The sequence below is a fragment of the Colletotrichum chrysophilum genome (genome assembly GCF_026319265.1).
Source record: "Colletotrichum chrysophilum strain AFK26 chromosome Unknown scaffold_71, whole genome shotgun sequence".
Lineage (NCBI taxonomy): Eukaryota > Fungi > Ascomycota > Sordariomycetes > Glomerellales > Glomerellaceae > Colletotrichum > Colletotrichum chrysophilum.
In genome coordinates this window covers 198,523-223,115 of record NW_026517358.1, presented here as the reverse complement: position 1 = coordinate 223,115, position 24,593 = coordinate 198,523, and the positions used below count along the sequence as shown (strand labels likewise).

Genomic DNA, 24,593 nt, shown 5'->3' with positions numbered 1-24,593 from the left:
AAGTCAGGATTGTAGTCCTGTGTAAATGCGTATTGATATCTGGTCTCGGCTTCTACAGCCCATGTGGATGAGATCCCCCGGTGCCACAGAGACACGTCCCAGCCATGTAGCATGCGTCGGCCACTTGCCCGGCCGGCTCTGCACGAGGGCTGATCATCGCCGCGATCGCACATAAACCCCGTGCGCCGCAGGGCGATGCTCAAGATACCTTATCACTTTTCTTAGTTGCACTGCTCCAATAAGTCGTTGATCTCGGGCTGAAATCTGCCGAAACCTTCCACCGCATCTTGGTATCAATCCCACGCTTCTACCCACCCTATTCCCTGTCGCCCAATCCCTCACTCAAACCACCACAATGACGCCAGAAACCCTCCGCATATCCCTCGAAAACGTCGACTTCCGCCTGCCAACCCAAGTAACCGACGACGCCAGCGTCACCGCGCTCAAAAGCCTCGTCTTCGAGCCGCTCCTCCGCTGGCAGCCCCACGGCAAGATCCAGCCCGGCCTCTTCGACCGCTGGGCGCACTCCGACGATGGGCGCACCTGGACCTTCCACATCCGCGACGGCGCCGTCTTCCATGACGGCAAACCGTGCACCTCGGAAGATGTCGTGAGCTACATCCTCGGACTGCTGGACTCGCGTGACTACTTCGGCATGCGCTGGAGCTACAGCCGCTACTTTGCTCGCGCGAAGCTCTCGGCGCCTGACGCGCGGACAGTGAGGGTGGAAAATCCGGAGGCGTTCGCGCAGGTGCTTGATATCTTTTGCGAGTTCTGGCCGGTGAGGGTGGATGGAGATGGGAAGCCGGTGCTTGGGACGGGACCGTTTCGCGTGGTGGAGTTTGAGCGGGAGGATGGCGTTGGGAGGGCGAAGCTGCAGCGGTTGAGCCCGTCGAGACATGGGACGCCTCATGTCATTGTTGCGACGCAGGATGGGAATGCGGCGAAGAGGTTGCAGCAGCTGCGCGAGGGAGAGGTGGATGCGGCGCTGAACTTGGAAAGGGTTGAGGATCTTGGCCTGCTGAACTTTGATGCGTCGCTGCGATGGGGCAGGGTTACGAGCACGCTTTCTGCGATATACTACCTCAACTGCAGCGAGGGCATCTTCCGCTCTGCGAAGGCGCGTCTGGCGGTCAACCTTGCTGTGGACAAAGATGCTCTGGTGAAGGAGGTGTACAAGGGCTTCGCACTTCCGTCGGCTACTATTGTGAGCCCTTTCCACCTTGGCTTTCCGGAATCACAGCTGCAGCCTATCCCCTTCGACCCAGAGCGTGCGAGGGAGCTGCTCAAGGACCTGGACCCGACAGAGTCGCTCATTCTGAGGACCCCGACATACATGCCGGAGCACGCGCAGAAGATCTCCAGCTTCGTCGCCAGGTCCTTGAAAGCGATCGGGTTTGACGTTGAGGTTAGAGTTGAGACCAACCGGCCAGAGTACGCCAGGCAGATTGGGCTTCAAAAGCAGATTGGAGACTTGGCGCTATTTGATTCAACAGCCAACAGCACGTTCAGGGTACTGGACGACAAGGTGTCGAGCTCGTCTCACGCCACTTGGTGGCTAGGTTTCCATGACGATGACGTTCAGGATTTGTTCCAGACGGCACGGAGTAAGATCACAAGAGAGGATAGGGCAGAGGCTTACTCGGCCTGTCTGAAGAGGCTCCATGATAATCCGCCGTGGTTGTATGTTGCACACCCAGAGGTGGTCTGGGCGACGAGGCATGACACGTCATTAAGAATTGGCCACTCGGGCATACTTACGCTGGGAGATTGAACCCTTCTGAACCTTGCATATATCGAGAAATCCATAAGTAGACAGTTGGTATCTAAAAGAGCTTCCTGCGCTCATGGGTCCTCGGGTCTACGACCAGAGACAACATACCTGCCACACAGATTAGCATCCTCCACATCGATCACCGCCAGGTATGCAAACTTACACAGGCCACCAGATATGTATCGTCGGATCCCTCATCTCCTTTCTCGCCTTGGCGCAGAGCACCAACACCTCCTCTCGCGACCATCCCTTGATATTCGTCAGCGTCCCCAACGCCGCCGTCTCCAGGAACGTGTCGAGGTTCGCCAGCCCCCAGCCGCCAATGTCCTTCATCATGCGGTTGCGCGGCCACGTGTTGGTCGGCCACTTGTACACCGTCTCCTGGACGTCGACGAAGCCGCGGTCGATAAGCAGCTGCTTCCACAGCAGCGGCAGGCGGAGCGTGCGGTTGATCTTGTCCATGGCGTCGACGACCTCGACGGCCCACTGCACGAGGAAGCTGTCCTTGGGGATGGTGTCGTCGTCGCTGCGGGCGTCCATGCAGACGTCTTGGGCCTCGAACCAGCCGCCGGGCTCGAGTTGGCTTGGGCGGGGTGAGTGATGGCGTGGAGGGTTGGGGGCGGGTGGAATGAGTGACTCACTTGTAAATGCTGTCGACGAGTTTTACGGGGTCGAGGATGCTGCCGCTGAGGGTTCGGGAGAAGATGAAGTCGAATTTCTTGGACCAGGTCCAGTTCTTTTCAATGTCGTCGATTTCGAAGGAGCAGTTTGGGGGCATGCTGACACACAGTCAATATCGAGGCATGGACTTGCCAAAGACTTGGTATAGGGGGAACTCACAAGTCGGGCTGCACCGGGCTGATGTCGACGCCGATAACTTCAGCTTCCGGGTTTTGCTCAGCTGCAAGTGAAATTGTCATGAGTCAAGAATCAAAATGAGTCGCTACAGTAAAACTCACCATACTCCAAGGCCCAGATTCCGGTGCCCGTTCCCAAGTCAAGAACTCTGTTGGCGCCGTTCACTTTGGGGCAGGTACACAGATAACCGCGAAATGTCCTCATGAACAGCTCATGCTGCAAGTCCAAGCGATCTTGCTCCACCTGTGAGTCGTGTGTTAGTCGCCCAAGATCCTTAGCAACGTCTAACGTCTAAACGTACGTTATCGTGGGGGAAGTAGTATTCTGGACGACATCAGCATTCATCATCAAGACTCATTCCACCCCAGTGGTTGCATACTTCCTCGAGATTGAGAATGGTAAAGACGGCCGTACTCATCTTCAAACTTGAGCACGGATGAACGGATGGAAGTTAGAGAATCGCGGACGGACTGTGAAGAAGACTGATCAGTAGCTGGACGCCGTGGATGAAGACATGTCGAATAGACGTACGACGTTGATGGCCGAATCGGTCTCAGTCTCATCCGGTGCCTTCACGACAAGTCATCAGCACATCCACTCCAACTAGCCCCTCCTCACTCGGGACCCGTACAATGATACCCGTCGCCGGATTCTCCGCTCCATGGGCAGCTGCCGGAGCCGCGGTGCCCGCTTCCCCGGCCTCTGGGGCGATCGCGGGGGCCGCCGGGGTCGCTGCCGGCGGGGAAGAGCGCGTCTCTTCTCCCTGAGTCGCCATCGCTGCTGGAACAAGGCAGTGGTCACGCGAGATCCTGCCCAAATGTCGATGCTGCTGTGGACAGTCGTTCGCCGTTTAAACACCGCAGCGATCGAGTGAAGGTTTGTGAGAAAAGGTACCGGAAGGTGGGCACGGTGAGTTTGCTCGCTTCGAGGGGCGATCCGAGTGTTTTATCCGCTGGGCTGAGCAGAACTTCCGCCCCCCTCCCCCGTCCCCTCCCCACCATCCTTTCCAAGGGTTAGTGCCCCTCCAATTCCCTGCCCATCGGCGAGAGCAGTCGTCGCCCTCCATCACACACCGCACACCGGTTTAGAGGAGTCGCTGCTGCAAGGTGTGTTGGTGTGTGTGCTGAAGTGTGGTGTGGTGCGGTGCCCAGCTCCCCGGAAATCAGTTGACAGCGGGGTTATTCGTTAGCGATATCTGTATGCTCCTCCAATGGATGCTGACGGGATGCGAGGCCCTGACTAGCGACTGCAGAAACGGCGCGCGCAAGGGTGCTCTGAATCGCCGACACGTGGGAGCGACGAACGGGGGGCGTTTAAGTGCTCCTTGTGAGTGGACAGTTAGGATCAAGTCGCCAGCCATTCAGGACTCTGTCAACGGGTTTCTTCAGCGAGAGAGACATGACAAGGGGGAGATACCCGGATACCTGGGTGTGGAAAGTTGCGCGCGTGGAGCGGTGACCCGCGAACCTGGTAAAGTGTGCGCATCATGTTGCGCAATGTTTCCAGGGGCTGGTTCGGGCTAGTGATTGATTGACCAGCGACCGGTGACGCAGCGAGGATCATTACAGGAGGGATATCTGTGATGGCACGAAGAGTGACAGATCTACGAGCGGGCTTTCAAATCCCCGGGCAAGTCCAGCTCTAACCAATGTCGCGGTTGTCGTTGGAACATGGAAACTGTGAGGGTTACAACCAGTCGTTGCATTAGTTGGACGCGCGGACTTTTGGCCTTTCAGCGCTCTTCCTTGCGGGGCTTGCCCGCCTTCCAGCATCGCAGCTGGTATGGAGTATCCCATCTCCATCATGCCATTTTCGAGAGTTTACTTGAAGCGGTCAAGTCAACAGCACACGACAGACACCACACAAATCGGGGGCCAATCAAGAAGCATCGTCGTGAATGTGGCTTGAACCCTTGGATAGCGGAGACACCGGCCCGGCCCGTAAGCCATTCTCCCCCGCCACGGCGGAAACGGTAAGTCTCAGAGCTTTCAGCTGTCCCTTGAAGACTCCCGCCGTGGAGGTTACGTGTTGTGTACGAAGCCTACTGAACTTGTAGAACGAAGCATGATTTGGATTGATTGCGGGCTGCTGACCTGCGCGCGATCATGATCAGTCCGATTCAGCGCAAGCAGCAGGGCAGGACTGTGACCCCCGATACTCTCGGAACTGACCACCGAAGTGCGGCCCCACATGCCCGAAGTCCGCGGCGAGATGGTGGTACAGTGCTTCGGACATGGGAGCAGGTCATATCCGGCCTTGTGGAGTTCTCAGATGTATTTTACTGATGTAGCTATTCAGGGCAGACTTGAGGTTAACAATTATGGTGGCAGTTTTGAGTTTGGCGCCTCCATGCTGTGGGGGACGGACCAACAGTTGGGCCGCTTCGACTTGCACAGCTGACGGTTGACAACATTCGGCTCAGACACCGCCACCACGGATGTCTCTGAGATGCATGATTTCATATGCTTGGGAGACCGGTTCGGAATAACCAAGGCTTGTGTTGACTTGCTCAAGCACGTCCTTCAGGCTGCACTCGTCTCAAACGTGTCCTCGCCATCTCAATCACGGCCCAGATGCACATTATTCGAGACAATCATCATGAGAAAAAGCGAGGAACCCCAGGTGGCCACAAGCAGGCACGTGGGCTTTGGTGACTAATTAACCACCACTGATAAGAAAGATAAAAAAGAAACAATTGAAATCAAAACATCGGTCAGTATTGACGACATCTCAAGCCAAGACCGCTGACACCTTCACATTTTATAGTGCTTGGCTCTTGGCGGGCCCGACTTTCCCCTCACCTCGCCCCGACGACCTTCCCGATCCGACCATCGGTTCATGAGCTCACCCCCGCTGCCCGCGGCCGATTGGACTCTCGCGACGACCAAGTTTCTCGGCGGCCCGGGATGAGCATGCGATGTTTATGTCGTTTCGCTGCTGCGGTGGCACGCGAATCCGGCTGGCAGCCGCGAAAAGTCAATTGGACCTTGAAGGGCGGTGGCGGCGCGAAACGAAATAAAATGCAGCCTGCCGCCCTCATACCAGCCCGCGACTGGGCTTCTGTTTCCTGCAGTCTCTGGTTCTCAATTGCCTCTCGCAAACCGCAGCAATGAAGTTCTCCAAGACGACCACCGCGACGTTGCTGTCGCTGGCCTCGGGCGCTGCTGCTGCCTCGAACGAGACGTGCCGGCCCAAGGTAGATTCGGAGCAGCTCCAAGCCGACCTGACGACTGAAAAGTGAGCACCCTCACATTACCTGCAAAAGGCCTTCTCCTGGCGAAGTCGAACATCACTGACATCTCGCGACCAGCCTGATGGCCAACCTCGAAGCCCTCAACGAAATCGCCTTCGCCAACGGCGGCAACCGCGCCTTCGGCCTGCCGGGGTACGCCGCCTCGGTCGACTACGTCTGGGACCGCATCTCCTCCATCCCCGCCACGCGCGCCTGGAAGCAAGACTTCCCCGCGACCTTCGGCCAGGTCGTCTCGATCGACTTTTCCATTGACGACGAGTCCATCTACGTCTTCGGGCTGACGTACTCGCCCTCCACCAGCGAAGAGGGCATCACCGCAGAGCTCGTTCTGGGCCCCGACGGCGCGGCGGGGTGCGACGCGGCGAACTACGAGGGGCTGGACGTGGCGGGCAAGATCGTGCTCGTGCAGCGCTTCCGGTGCCCGACGGGGGGCACGCTGGCGGGAAGAGTGAGGCCCGCGGCGGCGGCGGGCGCGGCGGCTGTGATTGTGTATCACGACATTGAGACGAACGCGACGGCGGGGAGTTTGAGCGCGCCGGACCCGGAGGGGTTTGTGCCGGCTGGGTTTATCAACCTCGCGGACGGGTTAAGGATCAAGGAGAGGTTGGATAATGGGGAGAGTGTAACGGCGCGCTTCCAGCAGACGCAGATCGTCGAGGAGCGGATTACGCAGAATGTGTTTGTCGAGACGGAGGAGGGCGATCCGCATAACGTTGTGATGGTATGTTTCCTCGGGATGATGTGGGAGAGTGTGTTCTGACGATGGCAGCTTGGAGCGCACCTGGACAGCGTGCAAGCCGGCCCTGGCATCAACGACGACGGTAAGCAGTCTCAACCGCCGCAGGACATTCTCCAGAGACTGACAACCCCCAGGCTCCGGTACCAGTCTTCTTCTAGAGCTTTTCCTCGCCCTAACCAAATACCGCACCAAGAACAAAGTCCGCTTCGCGTGGTGGGGCGCCGAAGAAAACGGCCTCCTGGGTTCCAAGTTCTACTGCGCCAACCTGCCGCCCTCCGACGTGGACGACCTGCTGGTGTACCTCAACTTCGACATGGTGTCCAAGGGCTTCTTCGGGGTGGCGGACACGGACGGCAGCAGCCACGGCAGCGTCGCGCCGCCGGGGTCCGACGTGGTCGAGCACATCTACGAGGCGTACTTTGCCGATAAGGGGCACGTTGTCACGCCGGCGTTGCTGACCAACGGCAGCGACTACGCGTCCTTCTGGCAGATCCTCAACAAGCCGTTTGGGTTCCTGCACACGGGCACGGCGGTCGCGCAGGACCCGTGCTATCACCAGGCCTGCGACACGATTGCGAACCCGGACCCGGAGGTGATTACTGTGAACGCCAGGGTGGGTTTTTATCAATGAAGATGGGTGACGTAGCGTGTAATGCTAACTTGTGTGCAGGCTGCGGCGCATATGGTGACTGTGCTGTCTCTCAACGGCACCGAGTTGATTCCGAAGACGTCTGTTAATGCGACCATGCTGAGCCATCTGCAGACGCGCAGTTTGGAGCCTGATGTGATTCGGATCGAGGAGTTGGAGGCGCTGGGGGAGCGTCATCTCGGATGCGGTCATGACATTTAGATGCTCTTCGGGGGAGGACGGGAATATTCACGCGGTGACATACAATCACCAAGTTCATAATCAAAACAAGAGTGGTTTTGGCAAATGCAGCATGGCATAAAAACAATACTTTTGCTGGAATAATCTGGCCATCTTACGTGGACAGGGTGATGAGTGACATGTCGTCAGAAGATCAATGGTGGCCCTAGCTGAGAGTGTTAGCTGGCACTGCAAAATTAGCGCAGGATCGATGAGCAGAAAGTCTCCAAGAGAGGATGCAACAAAAGGACTCGGCGTCTGGAAGCCCAACACAGCTCCCTGTCCCCCGTCCCAAAAGAACGGGGACGCCGGCCTCCCACTGCATCCGAAGGAAGGGAAGCGAGATGAGAAAACAGCCCCCATCAGGTTTCTTGTCTTGGAGAACATGCTCAGCTGCCACGTAGACTGGTCTGCTTCTTTTCTTTTTTGGCATGCACAGCAAGTTCAGCCTGACAGGTGGCGCTGACGAGCATGTGAAGAATGTGAAGAATAACCGCCGCCGCCGATTGCCCTACGAACGAAGCCGCACAGCTCCCGCTCCGCAGCGGGCGCCTCGGTCCGCGGCATGGCATGGCTCGCCGTGTCGGGTGTCGCCCCATAAGGCCCGGCCGGTGCGGTGCGGTGCGTGAGCAAATAAGCCCGGGGCATCGCCACTCGGCGTAAGATTTGCATCGTAAATACTGCATCTCAAGGTACGATCAACAAGAGTCCAGAACACATCACAATCGACGTGTGGCAGCAACGCGGATCCCCACCTCTCATATGTAGCTCCACGTATGGATGTAGCATTCCATGCCCCCCAAATAGAGGCTTGTCAAGCGCTGACTCAACCCACAGGCCAAAAGATCGCGTGTGAGACCAAATGATGCATGCGGTTCACGTCACACAAGGGGGGGGGCATCACCACTTCATGACATGATTGGCCGCGGCGTTCTGCTGCCAATCGAAGCCCGCCTTCTCGAACGATGCTGCCCACGCTACCCCCGATCCCCCCCGGAAGCGAAGTGCAGGGCCAAGCAAGACGTTACGCCTGTTGGAGACACGGGCCCTGTCGCTGTCGCTGTCTCTGGCTCTGTCTCTGGCTGCCTGTTGTTGCGGTGCGGTGCGGTGCGCCTTTTGCCTGCAGTCAGCCCAAGTGCGCGCGCGCGCCGCTCCCTAGTTTCCGGTTTCCCCAATTCCAGACCCAGCCCTGTGGGCGTTTCTCGTCTCTCCCTTCTTTTAATCAAGTCTGGGGTCTGTTGATCTGATCTGCCGGGGTGGAAGGGTAGAGCAAGGCCAGGCAGCATCATTGCAGAGCATGCTTAAACACCCAACCAAACTCCTTCATTTGCCCTGTCCTGCGTGCCTGAACACCATCACACGTCCACAGCTCTGCCTGCTTCCTGCACCAGATTTCCCCTTCTTTAAAGTCTGATATCTGACCTGATCTTATCGCGGGTTGCGCCCTGGGCAAAGCAGATAAGGAAGCAAAACCACAAGAAGAAAACAAACCATGTCCGATACCGCCATCTTCCCCGTCAGCAGCGGCCCCCTCCTCTCGCGGCGAACCCAAAACCATGGACCCGGCGGCGCGATAACGTCAGCCGACATCTTCGAGACGGGGCTGCTGGGCAGCTACCCGTTGCTGTCATCATTTGAATTAATCCCAGCCTCGCCGCCCATGGTGATGGACCAACAGCAACAACAGCCGACAACAGTCACCCCTCCGTCGTCCTCAAGCAGCCCGGCCGCGGAGGGAGACAGGCAGCAGCAAACCCTCCTCAGCCTGCCGCTCCCACATACACCGCCAAAGACCCCGCCACAGGTCCTCATCAACCACCAGCTCCCGATCGCAGTCCACGTCCCGCAACCACCGCCCGCGAAGAAGAAGCGCGCAAGCAAACCGAAAGTCAGATCAGGCTGCATCACCTGCAAGATCCGCCGCGTCAAGTGCGACGAGGGCAAGCCGACCTGCACCCGCTGCGCCAAGGCCGACATCAAGTGCGACGGCTACGTCAAAGACGCTGCCGAGCAGAAGCGCGCCGCCGAGCGGGACGCCGTCATCCGCGCCGCGCAGAGGAACAAGGTCCTCCTGCCCCGGCCGGCAGCAGATTCTAGCTCCGCCTCCGTAACCCCGGGGGCGGTGCTCGTCCGGGCGAACCCGGGTGTGGTGCAGATCGACACCGCCGATGTGAGCTACTACGACCTCTTCCGCCACCAGCTCGTCCGCGACCTGGCCGGGTCCACGCACTCCGACTTCTGGTCGCGCATCGTCATGGCCGAGAGCGCGCGCGACCCGTGCGTGAAAGAGTCGGTCCTCGCCATCGGCGCGATCGCGCAGACGCTGTTCTTCCGCACCGCGCGGGGCAACACGCTCGGCAGCACGCAGCCGCCGGGGATGAAGCCGTGGGGCGGCGGCGGCGGCGGCGCGGAGATGCTGCAGGCGGGCGCGGCCGGGTTCCTCGACCACCACCACAAGGCGGCGCTGCAGCACCATCTGCGCGCGGTGTCGGTGTACAGGCAGCGGATCCAGATGGGCACGGCGGGGTCGTCGCCGCGGTCGGTGATCATCATGACGCTGCTGCTGATCGCGTTCGAGTTCATCCAGGGGAACATGAAGAGCGTCGACTCGCTGATGGGCACGGGGATGCGGCTGATCGAGGACGCGAGCACGCTGATGAAGAGGCGATCTGCTTCACGGGACAGCGAGGAGCCGGCGGCCCAGGTGAGGGTAGCAGCCCCGCCCCGCGAGGACGAGATGGACGACATCGAGCACCTGCTGCCATGCCTCTCCCTCATGTCGGGCTTCACGCACTTCTTCAACTCGCACCGCGCGACCATCTCGCGCATGAACAGCACACCCGCCCCGGAGCTGCCGCAGCCGGGGGTTACCCCCGTGGCCAAGATGCAGGTTCTCTGGGGCAAGTTCTTCACGCGCGCGGTGGCGTACACGATGCGCTGGATGCACACGCAGATGAAGCACCTCCCGCCGCCGGCGGACGCGGCCCGCGAGAGGGGGCAGTTTCTGTCGTATCTGCGGCTGTGGCAGGCTATCCTGGAGACGTACCTCGCGGACCCGGGGTTAGAGGCGCAGACGCGGCGCGCGCTGGAGATGATAAGGATACACCGGCTGATCATGTACGTCCTGGTGAGCGCGAGTCTGGACAGTAGCGACATGGCGTTCGACGCGCACGAGGAGGACTTCCGCGAGATGCTGCGGCTGACGCTGCGCTTCATGCGCGCCGACACGCCCGAGGAGCAGTTCCCGCTCTCGCGGATCGCGTTCACCTTCGCGGAGGGCCTGACGACCCCTCTAACCACCATCATCGCCAAGTGCCGCAACCACGATTTGAGAATGCAGGCGGCGGGCTTGATGCGCGCGCTGTCGTGGCGCGACGGGGCGTGGGATGGGAAGGCGCTGGCGGTGGGCAAGCTGGGCGTGGTGATGCTGGAGGAGCGCGGTATGGATATGGAGGGGAGGATTCCGGCGGCGGCGCGGTGGGTGTGGACGGATGCGAAGTGGGATCTGGAGAGGCGGGAGGTGGTGGCGACGTATGTGAGGCTGGCGCCGGGGGAGGGCGGGCAGGTTGTGAGTGCGCATTTGGTGCTGGATATTGATAATCCGCCTGGTGCGTGTGGGTTGGTTGGGTGTGGTGGGGGGCATGACCTGTTTGAGGATCCTGGGATGGGGATGGAATTGTGAGGGGTGAAGCGGAAGATGGTGAGGTTGGTTCAAGATGCCCTCGCCATGGCGTAGGGATGATGACGGTGATCATCGCGAGGCTTGTGGTGGCTTGATTCTTGCATTTTAGGGGCCAAATTGTTTGGGAAAGAAAAATCGTATAGGTAATCATCAGCCCCCTGCATCGTCAATTCGGAAATGAGTTTCTGTAACTGCTCTCTGTTCCCCTCTTGCTGAAGACGGCATCTTGAAAAAGGCCTTCCTGTATGGGGATGGCGCGGCCTGTCTGTCTGCAACCTGGGACCAGCACGGCATCAAGAGCTGCCAGTTTGCCTTGGCAACTTGGCAAATGCTTAACCGTCGGAGAAGAGGCCAATGCCAAGACTGAGGCTGCTGAAGAAATGGCGACTTCATGTGTCGTATTTGAGCCGATGAGCGTGATCAGTTGCCGCAATGTTGTCATCTTTGAAGAAGAAAGAGTATCCAAAACTTGTAGTTGTGAGGCCTCAACGGTGAGAAGTTGTCATCGCGGCAGCACCTTCACGGAACAAGTGATCACTCAAGTTAGGCGAGGCAATCCTCGACGACTACAAGAAAGCACCTGCGAGAAAGAATAGCCGGAGTAGATGACTCTGCCTCTCAGCGATGTGACAGTCTAACCCTATTAGCGACCATCTTCATTCATTCGGGAAGGTCAGTAAACTCTTGTTCTCGTCGTACATCAACAGCGCGCCCTACGGCTTCCGTCACCCGTCTCCGCACAGCGGGCCAGGGTCTCAAGTCCAACCAGCGAAGCGAGAGCTTTTGCCAATTAAGCACATCGATAAGCATCCGATTCCCGTCTTCGCCCAGCAAATTCCCATTCCGCCAAGTCTCTCAACCGCCGATTATCGGCATTGACATGCAATGAAAACACTCTGAGCGTTGCTCAAAGTCCATGTCATAAGTTAACTCGTGCCACTTAATGTTCAATGCACCCCCAGTCGCCCCGGCGTCTAGACCCGGCATATGAGATCGGATTAGGAAGGTCGCGCTACCGACCCGCCTCGAATTGATTGGAGACGACATCGGAACAACTCAACAACTGCCAACGGAGGGGAATGCATCTTTGCCCAGACGCCTAAAGTGCCGCGGTGCCGTGCTCGTGGGACAATGTGTACAGAGGAATCGGTATGTTGATGGCAGCATGTTGTCAGCAAGCTGCATTCATCTGAGCTGTCAATGGTAACCTAGAAGCTGAAGGTGGTGCTCGCGAGCATTACCAGACGACAGAACTCACACTCCGTCTCACCACTGACGATGCCGAAAAAGGCATGTCGATAGTATTACGGGGTCTGCTTTTCGACAAAACAACGCCTCCCGGAGCTCGCTTTTCTCAACGGTCTAGTCTACCCCGCAGAGAATGTGACGCTAGTAACGCTACTTGGCCGGATATCGATCGACGACTTAAGCTTCCCGCCGTCTTCTCTTGTTTCAACCCCTGAACAAGTGCTTGATCCAGACACATATCCGTTGCGCGGGTACGTGCTTGAATACGAGTGATATGTCAACCAGTTAGATGTCGAGTAGTTCCGTGTATTCATCAAGCTATTCTCTCTCAAGAGCCGGGGGATGAAGTCTTTCCCGTCGGGCTTCCAAACGTAGATTAAGGTAGGGCGCTATTCAGCCTCCATCATCACATCACCCCATGGGCGATGCAACTGCCTTCCCTCTGAGGCAGAAGGCTCGTTTATTCCGTCCCCAGTAGCTGTTCTGACATCTTCTCACCAGATGCCTATCTGATTCTAGTGTCTCTCTAGAGTCACGATGATGGCAGACGGACCCGGAGTCCGCCGTGCTCCTGATTGCTCATCACATATCCCCACGCTCGTAGTGGCTAGCTCCTCGACCTTGTTCTCGTTTAGCTCAAGGTTCGGCTAATCCTGCATCACCTTAATCACTCCCTCGGGCGCGTCTGGCGATATGAGGTGTGGAGAAAAAGTCCCCGGTGCGGCGACATGCCAAGAGCTTTAATCCCACGTCCTTTCCCCAGATTGCACACAACATCTCAACCGCGCAGTCTGGACCTCTCTGTCACTGCGTTTCTTTCGGCACCCAAAGATCGAGTTTCTCTCTTGGCTCTTTCTTGGCGAACACGAACCCCCGTCCATCATCGCTTGTCGCATCCATCAGCTTTCGATGCCTTCCTCATCCTCGCAATGCCTCCGGCACTCGCTGCATTAGGCTCGCCTGGGCCCCTCATATCCGCAGAAGAAATATAGACGCCCACGCTTCGCACATTCCTCATTCGTCGCACCTCCCGTCTTGGCAGACGTCGATTCGAGTTATTTCGCTGGGGCGGGGTGTGGTGCTGGCTATCGAGTTGTCGACATGCGTCGGTTGAGGCACAAACGATAGAAAAACACCAGAAACATTGGCATCGCGACAAGTATATATATCGCGTCTGAGAACCTTGATGGCCAGTAATCCAGAGAACCTCACTCCCTCATCCCGCCAACGGTCTCCGCTCAGTCACCCCAATCCAGCTTTCTCTCTGGTCTTTCTGTTTTTCTCGGTTTTCTGCCCAAGCACTCCGCGACAATGAAGTTCCTCACCGGTCTCTCCTGCTTCGCCGCGCTCGCCAGCGCCGTGGTCGTCGACCTCAACAAGCGCGATAGCCCCCTCGACGTCAAGATCGAGGCCGTCGGCAACTCCGGCGTCAAGGCCAGCATCACTAACACTGGCGCTTCCGACCTGAAGGTCTTCAAGACCGGCTCCATCCTCGACAAGCTCGCCGTCGAGAAGGCCGAGGTCTTTGCCGGCTGTGAGTCGCTCGCGCCTTCCTCCCCTTCTGAAGACCGCATACTGACACACGAAAACCAGCCGAGAAGGTCGCCTTCGACGGCATCCGCCTCCGCCTCCAGACCGCCGGCCTCGCCGAGGACGCCTTCGAGGTCATCCCCGCCGGCCAGACCGTCTCCGTCGAGTGGGACGTTGCCGAGGTGCACGACCTCTCCGCCGGCGGCACCTTCGACGTCGCGGCCAAGGGCTCCTTCTCCTACGCGGACGCGGACTCGACCGACATCGCCGGTACCGCTCCCTTCGCGTCCAACGTGCTCTCCGTCGCCGTCGACGGCGCCGCCGCCGCCAAGGTCCGCCGCGACTTCCACGAGCACGTCAAGCGCACCGTCGTCCAGAGCGACTGCACCGGCACCCAGCGCACCGCGACCACCAACGCGCTGAGCAACTGCCGCTCCCTCGCTGCTGCCGCTTCCTCTGCTGCCGTTTCGGGCTCCGCGGCCAAGATGACCGAGTACTTCAAGTCCAGCACGACTGCTACCCGTAACACTGTCGCTGGTGTCTTTGCCAAGGTCGCTAGCGAGTGCGGCTCGACCACTTCCGGTGTCTCTCGCCAGTACTGCACGGATATCTACCCTGCCTGCTCTTCGGGTGTCATCGCCTACACGCTGCCCAGCCAGAGCTACATGGTCAACTGCCCGACTTTCTTCACCATGACTGCGCTGTCCCGCACCTGCCACGCCCAGGACCAGGTACGTTTTTGCTGTGATGCGCGATCGGGATTTTGCTGACAGAAGTGTAGGCCACCACCGCCGTCCACGAGGTTACCCACCTGTCCCAGATCAAGGGAACCACCGACCAGTCTTCCTGCTACGGATACTCTTGCGTCCAGAGCTTGACCGCTGCGCAGAACCTCAACCACGCCGACACCGTAAGGTTTCTCCGACCACTGGCGGGCAACATTCATGCTGACATTTTCACAGTACTCTCTCTTCGCCAACGCCATCTACGTCGGCTGCTAAGCGCGGATTCTCGAGAAGGGATTCCAGAGCACTGGATCTACCACCTGGAGCTTGAAAAGAGGAGCGGATACGAGAGAGCCGGACATTCTGGCTTAGCGATGTTGATGACTGGATGTGAATGACTGAACTGGGAGAGGGAAGCTGTTTTTGTTCTTGTGTATAGGTTCTGGAGCAGCTTCGGCTGCACCACCTGTGAATACAAACCTGATGTTGATGTGAAAGAACTCAAGTTCGGACCGCGGTGATGGGAGAGATGCCGAGGTTAAAATGGTGGATTATGCTGGTCCCGGGCCCCGTTAAATGCCTCCCGGCTTGAGGTTGTTGCGGGGGATCTGCATGAGCCCCCTCGGATTAGTAATAAGCCGGTATGAGAATGCCGGGGCCAGCTGTCACCTCGACTTCACCATCATCATGTCTTGTTGTCTGGACTTGACTTAAGTAAACGACGGGGCAGAAAGACATTGTCTGTAGAATTTCCCCGGAACATACACATCATGTCATCTTTCGAAGACTTTATAGACTCAGCAGTGCGGAATGCCGATATCCCGGGAGTTATGCTCTATGCTAGGGACAAGTCGGGTGAGTCTTCTCATGATCTGAGCGACCGAATCTTCTCACTTATGCATCATATCTGCAGGAGATTTCAAGTACTCTCACGTCTTTGGCGACAACTTGAAGACCGGCAAGCCCCTAGCCGCCGACGACGTCCTCACCCTCGCCTCGGTGACAAAACTCCTCACCACCATCGCAGCCCTCCAGCTCGTCGAGCGCGGCATCCTCGCCCTCGACGACAGCGACGTTTCCCACCACGTCCCGGCACTCGCCCAGAAGCCCATCCTAACTGGCTTCTCCGACTCCGGCGCCCCCATCGAGGTCCCGCGCCAGCAGCCCATCACCCTCCGCCACCTCCTCACCCACAGCGCCGGCAACAGCTACGACTTCCTCGACTCCGCGACGCGCGAGTGGCAGTCTCACCACGGGATCAAGCCCACGCGCGGCGCCACCGTCGAGGAGCGCTTCGCGTACCCGCTCATCTACGAGCCCGGCGCCAGCTGGGCGTACAGCTCGAGCTCCGACTGGCTGGGCAAAGTGATCGAGGCTGTTACAGGGCAGAGCCTGGAGGATTACATGCGCGCGCACATCTGGGACCCCCTCGGCGCAGAGAGCTTCACGTTTAGAGTGGAGAAGGTCAGGCCGCGGCTGTGGGGGATGAACACGCGCGACAGAGAAACAGGAAAAGTGAAGCTGCACCGGGGCAGGGAGCTGAACGACGGCGTGACGGACTGTTTGGGCGGGCAGGGAGTGTATGGTACCGCGGGGGACGTGATGGAAGTGTTGGAGTCGTTGCTTCTGGATGACGGGAAGCTGCTGAGGCCGGGGACGACGGCGGAGATGTTTAAGCCACAATTGGGGGAGAAGGCGAAGACGAGTTTGTTGGAGGCGATGGAGACGCCAGAATGGGCTGTTGGTCACTTTCCTGTCACGGGCGAGTATGATTGGGGACTGGGTGGGTTGCTGGTCGACGGGGAGAAGCATCCGAATAGGAGGTATGGGACGCTGATTTGGAGTGGCGCGTCCAATGTGTTTTGGGTATTTGACAAAATCCTCGCCATGGATCATGAGAGAAATGCTGACCTTTTACAGTGGATTGATCGAACTACGGGACTGTGTGGCTTTTTTGCGACACAGATGTTGCCGGCGGCTGAGGAAAATGTCAGGCCTTTCATCAAGGCTTTTGAAGATGAGATGTACGCTCGATTGAGGAGGTCGAAACCCCGTGCGGCACTCTGAAGGGACATGATGTTCGTTGCGGAGTTTGCTACACGTTCAGGCAAAGGATATGTTAGAAAGTAACATCTAGACTTCAGCAAAAATAGAATGCAAATATTCGGTCCTTTTGGGAAGGCTGAAGCTGCATGCGTTGGCAAGCTGAATAATGCGACAGGATCACCATTTGACTTTCGTTTCTTGTGAAGGATGGTTTGGTTGATTTCAAAGCAAACGGATAAATCGAACATGAGCGAGCTTGGCAACATTCGCAGTCGTCAGACAGTTGATGTGTAAGCGGCGAAGGATAGAATAGAAAACCATCATATATCGTGGTCGAAATTCCTGAGGTGAGCTAAGGATGGCGGGTCCCGCCCATAGTTATAACATGGGGTTCGGACGGCTTTTCCCTTGTTAGCCTGAAGAGGCAAGTTACAACGCTTTTTCATTCACTTGGCCAATGGAACAATCGCCATGCCGCCCGAGCTAGATTGAAACGTAAACAACCTTTCAACTTCACCACACCGGTGAACCTCATCTTCTATGGCTCACCGGTAACTTAGGACAATGGCGATACTCACAGTGACTTGGATCCTCGCGCGGGGGGTTGTCTGGCCTACCTCGTATGCCCTGATGGACTAGCCTTTTCGTCTGGGCAGATCATTTCTCAGCTCCATGTACAGCGTGGGGGTGCACACCACCGAGAGACTAGTGTGACCCAAGAACTCAGCTTTACTAAACAAATAATCATGGGGAAAACACGTTAGCTTTTCCCTTGCCTAGTTGGTGTTCATTTGACTGCAACACGAGTACGGGACACAACGAAGCAGCAGGTGCTTTATCCCACTATCACTGATCGGTCTGAAAAGAAAGTTGCCTGCCCTTTGATTACTACCCTAATTGCAATGTAGATATTAGCTTGGTCTGAGGAATGAATTGGATGTGTGTCTGAGTTTGCTTAGAATACGGTATACGGTCTAAGGACCTGACCCTTCATCCCAAAACAGAAGGTAAACGTCCACAGCGGACATCATCCGGCGGGCAAGACCAGAGCTTTCAGCAAAGAACAAATCTGCACCGCCGATTTGCCAAGATTACCCTTCTTCTCTCGAGTCAACCGCCCTGGCGGCGGCAATCCAGGGTAGGACGATCCGCCAAGATCTCAGCCGGCATTGCCAGCGGCCTAGGCCGATTTGACATCAACACCCCCCGGCCGCTCGGAGCAGTCGATCGTCCCGTCTTCATTGGGTCGGAAACCAAAATGGAGTATCAACACCGCTGCGAGAGATGGATCCTCCCCTGGACGTCGCCATTCAAGGTGGACATTGGGAGCCTTGTCATCATGGAAAGCGTCGATAAGGGGGGCCATACTTTCTTTTCGTCCGGACCTTTATGGCTTCGCTTGGGTGAGCAATGTTGTCTAATCAATGCTAGCCCCTGGGCGGGCAGGAGCACGACTTGATGGGGCCATCAGAGTCGGCAATCTAGGGACGCTTCTGCGTTGTCATGCTTATCAACCTTGCGTCTATCGTGTGCTTCCATCAGGAAGCTCAGATGATGTTCCTTGCAAGATACCAAGGACCCCTAGGATATAAAACAAACACGTGCAGGACTAGGCGGCAGGATTTTACCTCCCGGTATTCTGCAATCGCTTCCGCGCGCGCTTCTTTTTTCAGCAACCTTGTCAACCCACCGGCGGTGTCCAGTTGTTCTGTGGACACACATATCGAAGAAGAAGAAAAAAGCAAGGAGGAGTGCCATCGCCAAGCAAGACGTCATCAAAGAAGTCCAGTTGACCTCGGGATGTGGGAGGCGCATTCTGTGGTAGAGTAGCAATGCCCAGTTTCTTTAACTGGAGCCCGGTAGGCCTTTTTCATAAGGGGCAAGTCGCACTGGGCCTTTGCGCTGAGCGGGTTTCGTGACTCGCGAGCGGCTCCATTCCTCCCACATCCCGTGCCGACTTCACGCGGCGCGGCGCACCGGGGCCGGAACACGGTCCTTGTGGGTCGGCTGAGCTCCATAGGGGTGGCTCCGGTCTGGGCCTCGAGGAACCAATTGACGAAACATTTCGAACGCATTTCTCATCATGGAGGTTGGATGGATCTGGCTTGCATTTCGAAATCTGCGTAGGGTTGCATCTGGTTAATCAAAAGGGGGCAATTCTTGTTGTTTCCAGCATCGTGTAAACATGGGGGTTCAAGACAAGGGATGATGGGATCCATGCCCGTCGCGACGTGAGTATCAACCATGGCGACGGCAGAATGGTCTTTTTCGTAGCTGCTTCAGTGAGGAGGACAGAGTAGATAAAGCCTACGGGCCTTCTCTCGAAATGCTCTTCTTGTGTCTTCTCTCCATCGCAGATCGCCCTCGTTCCCCAATCTCTTCAGTCACTCTTTCTCGAGCATCCACTCTTTCGCTATGAAGCTCAGCTCTTTTCTGGCCACCGGCCTCCTGACGGCCTCCGCCCTGGCCCACAACGAGATCCTCTCCCGCTCCGAGATCTCTCGTCGCGATGCCATGGCGAAGCGCTGCGCTGGGCAGACTGCCCAGTTCCACAAGAAGAGACAGGCCAAGCGCATGGCCAAGCGCGCGGCCGAGTTGGAGGCGCGCGCTGGCAACTCCAGTGTCGTGATCAACACTGAGGGTGTCTACTACGACAGCAGTAAGTCAAGACATATCTTCCTGAGAGCGTACAAAGACAATGGCGACTGACCTTTATCACAGTCCAGAACAACACCTGCGTCCTGACCCCTGAGGTCACCGAGGGCCCCTACGTCTGGCCTCGCTCGCAGACTCTGCGCATGGACATGACTGAGGGCGAGGTCGGCGTCCCCCTGACGCTCGATGTCGGCATCCTCGACATGGCCACCTGCGAGCCACTCCCTGATGCTCTCGTCTCGTTCTGGCACTGCAACGCGACCGGCAGCTACTCGTCATTCACGCACCTGAGCCCGAACACGCGGTTCGAGGAGCTTCTCAACCAGTTGAACATTACCGACTTCGAGATCGGCGTCACTGACCTCCACACCGACGACACCACCTTCCTCAGAGGCATGTGGCCCACCAACTCCGAGGGCATTATGGAGATGCAGACCATCTTCCCCGGCTTCTACGTCGAGCGTGCTATCCATATCCACACCCAGGTCTTCACTGACTGTACGTGCACCTGCCCCTTCTCTTCCTTCCCTCTGAACCTTGTTCATATCCATACTTACACCCAACGCTCTAGGGTCCGTCCGCGCCAACGGCACCGTCAGCTCCGGCAACCTCATCAACACCGGCCAGATCTACTTCGACGAGGACGTCTCCGCTCAGATCATGGCCCTTGAGCCCTACGTCTCTCACACTCAGATCAACCGCACCAAAAACGTCGAGGACTCTCAGAGCCTGTTCGACCAGAGCACGATCGGCGGCTACAGCCCCATCATCGAGGTCGTTCCCTTGGACGGCGAGAACATCGAGAACGGAATGGTCGGCTACATTACCATGGGTGTCGACACTTCTGCTCTGGAGAGCTAAGCATTGCAACCTGGAATATGGTGAGAATGCTGCGAATAGGGCTGAGATAGAAAAAACACATTGGTTAGTAGTATGTCAGTGATGGTGAAAATAGATGGAGATGACAAGATGTGATTGAAATCATCTCTCGCTGCAAGTGTGTATGTTTCACTCGGTTCGCGTAATGAACATGGTTGTTCCATACTCAGTGTCTTGTTAATTTGACTTCCGGGCCCATCCGGAACTTTCGTGGTAGGGAATTTCTCCCGCGGGACGCCGACGGTAGTTTTTAGTGGGGCCGTCGGAGCCCGAAAGCCTAATATATTACGGCATCTCAGTGTGAAGCAAGCGCTAACACATCGGAGAATTACTGTTCGCTTCACTTATTGCGAGTCAGCACAGTCATGTTAATCCAGAAAGCTCATAAGCTCGCTCGGATTGATCGTGATGATTCGGACCCGAGGCGTGGTGAGAAGGAGCCAGATGCATGCTTACGAGAGATGCCTAAAAATCCCAGCGTGGCTGTGATTCGCTGATCCCTAACCCAATTAGACTTACTGTTGCCTAGAGAGGAGCAGAGCTGAGAGAACAGATGACCACGTCAACTCATTCGAAATGACAATGTATTCAAAAGGGCGATTACATCACGTCAACTAACAATGGTCTTGACAAAATATCATCTGAATAAAGACAATCACAAGATGGCTGACGCAAACTCTCCAGCCAACCAGCCGGTGGATCCCCCGGACCTGGACCCTGACAGCTATGAGCTCCAAATCGCCTTGGACCAGCTGTCCGCCGGCAACACGGAAGCCCTCAAGATATACCTCGCACGCAAGGAGGGTGTTGATCCCAACACCGTCTCTCTCAGATCAACGCCATGGTCTGCGAACGAACACGAGAACAGCAAGTACTCCTTCATCGGCAAGATGGATGACGTGCGTCCGCCGGGCGAAGATGACGCGACCTTGAAGCAAGCCCCTCGGGTGATCTTCGAAGACAGTGCGGTTGGGTTCGAATACACGCCACTCGACCCGGAGAAGCGCCAGTTCCGGCTTCTCAGGCTTGCACCTCCATCAGAGGATGGCGTCGTCAGTCAGCTTCAACTCGAAACATTCAGCCTCGATGAAGCGCCGCCATACTTCTGCCTCTCATACGTTTGGGGAGACCCCAAGAGATTCATTGGCGTCAACTGCAACGGAAAGATGATAACCGTCACGGGGAACCTTTTCCATGCGATACAGACTTGCCTCAACCGGCACCCGGACGCGTGGCTTTGGGCGGATGGTATTTGCATCAACCAAGACGACCTGGCCGAGCGGAGTTCTCAGGTCCTCTTTATGGGAGCGATATATCGAAATGCGTCGATGATTCTTGCTCATCCGGGCCATTACAAGTACGCCCTGGTTGAGGCCGAGACGAATGCTGAAGATGAAACAGATACCTTGGATGATCGCATGGGCGGCTTGGGAGTTCAGGACATGATGAGTTTTGGTGTCGGTGACGATGCCGGGGCGGAAAAGGCCATTGACCCGGAAATATCCCAAAAGCCTGGAGACTGGCGAGGAACTACCGAGGACGACGCGTATAGCTCCGAGAATGCACAGGGCGCGATCAGCATCATGACCTTTCTCACACGTATATGGTCCAACAACACTCGGCAAAAGGTTCAATCCGACAAGGACTGGGAGAAGGTCAACTTGCCTGATCCCAAGACCGAGGAGGGCCAACAAGTTTGGAATAATCTGATGGACTTCTGGAACCAAGACTGGTACTTCCGCACTTGGGTTCTTCAGGAAGTTGTGCTGGCGAAGAAGGTTGTGGTGTTATACGACACTACAGCCATCAGCCTCGAAGCCATCACGGACTTTTGGGATATGGCCAGAAGCCATGGTTTGCCTCGCACGCTCCGACTTGGTCCTTATGCAGACACCTTCAACAAGGTGATGCACCTTAGTCCCGCGAGCTCTTTTAAGGTACTCAGGGACCAGCGTCATGGACAAGACAAGGAAGCCGATGAAAGTTCCTCGCAGGAGGTCATTCCAACTGAGCCGACGATATTTGAGCTTCTGTGTCTTTCCAGGAATAATCTGGCAACGGACGCAAGGGACAAGGTGTACGGTCTGCTTGGTCTGGCCGACGACGCTGTCGCCCAGTCCATCATCCCCGACTACTCACCGGAAAATACCGCATTGAAGGTCTTTACCGAGGTAGCTACCGAAATTGCAAATACTGAACGGGTTGTCGACCTTCTGCATCACGCCGGGATCGATCAAGACCTTCCCGACCTTCCTTCATGGGTCCCGGACTGGACGAAGCAGTCTCGCTCAACCCTCCAGAGTCACTTGTACCAGTGCATGGGGCAGTCGACACCCAAGGTCTCTGTTCTAGAGGCCAGGGACAAGCCAAAGATGACGGTCCGAGGAACCGTTATTTCGCGTGTCAATACGGTGGGAGGAGCATGGAAGTACTACTCACACGACAATTCTGCACTGACGTTTGGCGGCTTCGAATTCGCTCCCGAAATGGACCTGCCTTCCTTCAACGATGAGGATGCTCGGAACTTCATTTTGACCCTCGCAACAAACTTGCTCGAAGATGTGGCGGAGCGGTACGCTGAGGAAGGCGCCGATGACGCATTAGTTCGCACCCTGGCGGCTGACTGCTCCTGGCAGAGTGAGAGGATCGGGCGGAGAGCGGTACAGGGAGATGGAGAAGACGCCAAATCATCCTTGACCGAAGAGGTCACAAAAGACCAAGCGGAAACCTCTGCTTCGGACGAATTCTTTGACGCTGTCGCGGCGTTCAAGCGGTTCTACGCCCGAGGTCCAGACTCACCAGAGAACTTGACCGCCCCCGGGATTCGGGCTCACCAGAGCGGGATATTCGTGTGGCTCCTAGAATTTGACGAGGATGTTGAGGCTGATCTTCAAAGGCGAATGATACCCTACACAGTCCCCTTCCAAGAAGTCCAGAAAGGCCGACGTTTTGCCATTCTCGGAACAAGATGTCTCAAAAAGCCAGAGGCCGAGCAAGAAGGTGGGAAGCCGGAGAAAAAATGGTCCAAGAGGAAGGCACACTACGCTACTGAGGATTTGGAGCACCACTTCATGTCAACTCTGCCGTGGAACGCAGAGATTGAGGACTACATTGTCCTTCTCGAAGGTTTCAGAACTCCGTTCGTGCTGAGGAAGACCAAGACAGAAAGTGGAGCTGGACAAGTGGAGGAGTACAAGGTTGTTGGGGACTGCTATGTTCACGGAGTAATGGATGGTGAGCTGCTGCGTTGGGCGGACGAGGTGGACGAGAAGCTTGAGTCGGAGTATTTCAGCACGGATAGTGAGGGGCAGAGGTATGCTGTACAGGCACCACAAGGGTTCGTCCCTTTCGCAGACTTTACTCTTGTCTAAGGAGGAAGAAAAGGTTTGGTGGGTTTTCCCTTCGGACAAAAATGTGTGACTACATGTATCTTTTGATAGATCTTCTCTCAGAACCTAGAAAGACAAATCCCTCTCATGTGCATAAGGCAAAATGGTGATTTCGGGTGTCTTCCAGATATCCCAGCTACCCGACTCCGAAGGTTCACTAAAGGGGGTAAGAGTTGCGAAGCGCATGCTATCGAATAGTGTTAGAAACTTCTTTGGCGAAAGGTAAAGAGGAACGCACGTGTAGTTTCCTGCACCAATGTAGCTGCCGTTTGCCAACTTTCCAAGCCACCAGAAGCGATCAGTCAACTCACTCCATGATGTGGTGCGCTCAATTCCCCGGATGGGGAAGGGCAGCACCTTGTCTCTGTCCATCGTCGCTGGATCAAAAGTGCTCGCACCAACGGAGTATGTCGAATATGTGGCGGAGCCAATGTACCCATCCTGGCCTACTACCGGCGGGTACTTCCATTGACTCTCCTCAAATGTATCATCAAATATCTGAATCAAAATGAGTATTCTAATTTCCAAATTGAGACATGGTAGAGACTTACATCCCAACGCAGCTCCTTTGTTCCCCACTTGAACTGGACGTGAATCTTTGGAAAGTCCTGAGCAGCCCGGCTGGTGTTGAATGCGTAACTAGCCATTTGTCAGCTTTGGTGATCACAAGTCGCCGATACGATGTTCACTCACGTATGATACGCCTCAATACCCAGGCTGCTGGGGCCGGATCTCTGCAAAGGATAGCCGTCTGGAAACATTTTCTCGGTCATTTGAGCTTTGAGGTCAAATGCGGCACCTTATGAATCGTGTGAGTTTGGTGACAGCGCACAATGTGTCACAATAATTCTCACCAAGATACGGAACTGAGAGAGCGTCTCCGTTTCCGCTAGATATGATGACCTTGCCACTGTAAATAGGCAGTTTGGACTCGTCGTCAACTTGGG

General features: G+C 56.5%; 9 protein-coding genes across 9 annotated transcripts; 7 read left to right on the top strand and 2 right to left on the bottom strand.

Annotated features, from left to right (window-relative positions):
• Positions 1–355: 355 nt before the first annotated feature.
• On the top strand, positions 356–1,774 carry COL26b_008286 (uncharacterized protein; the record flags this gene model as incomplete). The annotated part of the gene is made up of 1 exon (XM_053181049.1): positions 356–1,774. One exon carries the CDS (start codon positions 356–358, stop codon positions 1,772–1,774), a length of 1,419 nt encoding a protein of 472 aa, XP_053035065.1.
• A 71-nt stretch (positions 1,775–1,845) lies between these two features.
• On the bottom strand, positions 1,846–3,407 carry COL26b_008285 (uncharacterized protein; the record flags this gene model as incomplete). Its single annotated transcript, XM_053181048.1, has 9 exons — positions 1,846–1,861; positions 1,938–2,357; positions 2,416–2,553; positions 2,615–2,675; positions 2,734–2,875; positions 2,934–2,956; positions 3,012–3,102; positions 3,164–3,202; positions 3,264–3,407. The coding sequence occupies 9 exons, from the start codon at positions 3,405–3,407 to the stop codon at positions 1,846–1,848; spliced, it is 1,074 nt and encodes a 357-aa protein (XP_053035064.1).
• Positions 3,408–5,741: 2,334 nt separating this feature from the next.
• On the top strand, positions 5,742–7,474 carry COL26b_008284 (uncharacterized protein; the record flags this gene model as incomplete). Its single annotated transcript, XM_053181047.1, has 5 exons — positions 5,742–5,869; positions 5,943–6,606; positions 6,655–6,706; positions 6,759–7,237; positions 7,295–7,474. The coding sequence occupies 5 exons, from the start codon at positions 5,742–5,744 to the stop codon at positions 7,472–7,474; spliced, it is 1,503 nt and encodes a 500-aa protein (XP_053035063.1).
• Positions 7,475–8,984: 1,510 nt separating this feature from the next.
• On the top strand, positions 8,985–11,174 carry COL26b_008283 (uncharacterized protein; the record flags this gene model as incomplete). The annotated part of the gene is made up of 1 exon (XM_053181046.1): positions 8,985–11,174. One exon carries the CDS (start codon positions 8,985–8,987, stop codon positions 11,172–11,174), a length of 2,190 nt encoding a protein of 729 aa, XP_053035062.1.
• Positions 11,175–13,733: 2,559 nt separating this feature from the next.
• COL26b_008282 (uncharacterized protein) lies at positions 13,734–14,953 on the top strand (the record flags this gene model as incomplete). The annotated part of the gene is made up of 4 exons (XM_053181045.1): positions 13,734–13,956; positions 14,016–14,683; positions 14,734–14,862; positions 14,915–14,953. 4 exons carry the CDS (start codon positions 13,734–13,736, stop codon positions 14,951–14,953), a joined length of 1,059 nt encoding a protein of 352 aa, XP_053035061.1.
• A 494-nt stretch (positions 14,954–15,447) lies between these two features.
• On the top strand, positions 15,448–16,605 carry COL26b_008281 (uncharacterized protein; the record flags this gene model as incomplete). Its single annotated transcript, XM_053181044.1, has 3 exons — positions 15,448–15,532; positions 15,591–16,460; positions 16,598–16,605. 3 exons carry the CDS (start codon positions 15,448–15,450, stop codon positions 16,603–16,605), a joined length of 963 nt encoding a protein of 320 aa, XP_053035060.1.
• Positions 16,606–19,138: 2,533 nt separating this feature from the next.
• Positions 19,139–20,239, top strand: COL26b_008280 (uncharacterized protein; the record flags this gene model as incomplete). Its single annotated transcript, XM_053181043.1, has 3 exons — positions 19,139–19,382; positions 19,445–19,876; positions 19,950–20,239. 3 exons carry the CDS (start codon positions 19,139–19,141, stop codon positions 20,237–20,239), a joined length of 966 nt encoding a protein of 321 aa, XP_053035059.1.
• Positions 20,240–20,919: 680 nt separating this feature from the next.
• Positions 20,920–23,628, top strand: COL26b_008279 (uncharacterized protein; the record flags this gene model as incomplete). The annotated part of the gene is made up of 1 exon (XM_053181042.1): positions 20,920–23,628. One exon carries the CDS (start codon positions 20,920–20,922, stop codon positions 23,626–23,628), a length of 2,709 nt encoding a protein of 902 aa, XP_053035058.1.
• Positions 23,629–23,712: 84 nt separating this feature from the next.
• COL26b_008278 (uncharacterized protein) lies at positions 23,713–24,407 on the bottom strand (the record flags this gene model as incomplete). The annotated part of the gene is made up of 4 exons (XM_053181041.1): positions 23,713–23,833; positions 23,885–24,144; positions 24,198–24,267; positions 24,340–24,407. The coding sequence occupies 4 exons, from the start codon at positions 24,405–24,407 to the stop codon at positions 23,713–23,715; spliced, it is 519 nt and encodes a 172-aa protein (XP_053035057.1).
• Between the last annotated feature and the right edge of the window lie 186 nt (positions 24,408–24,593).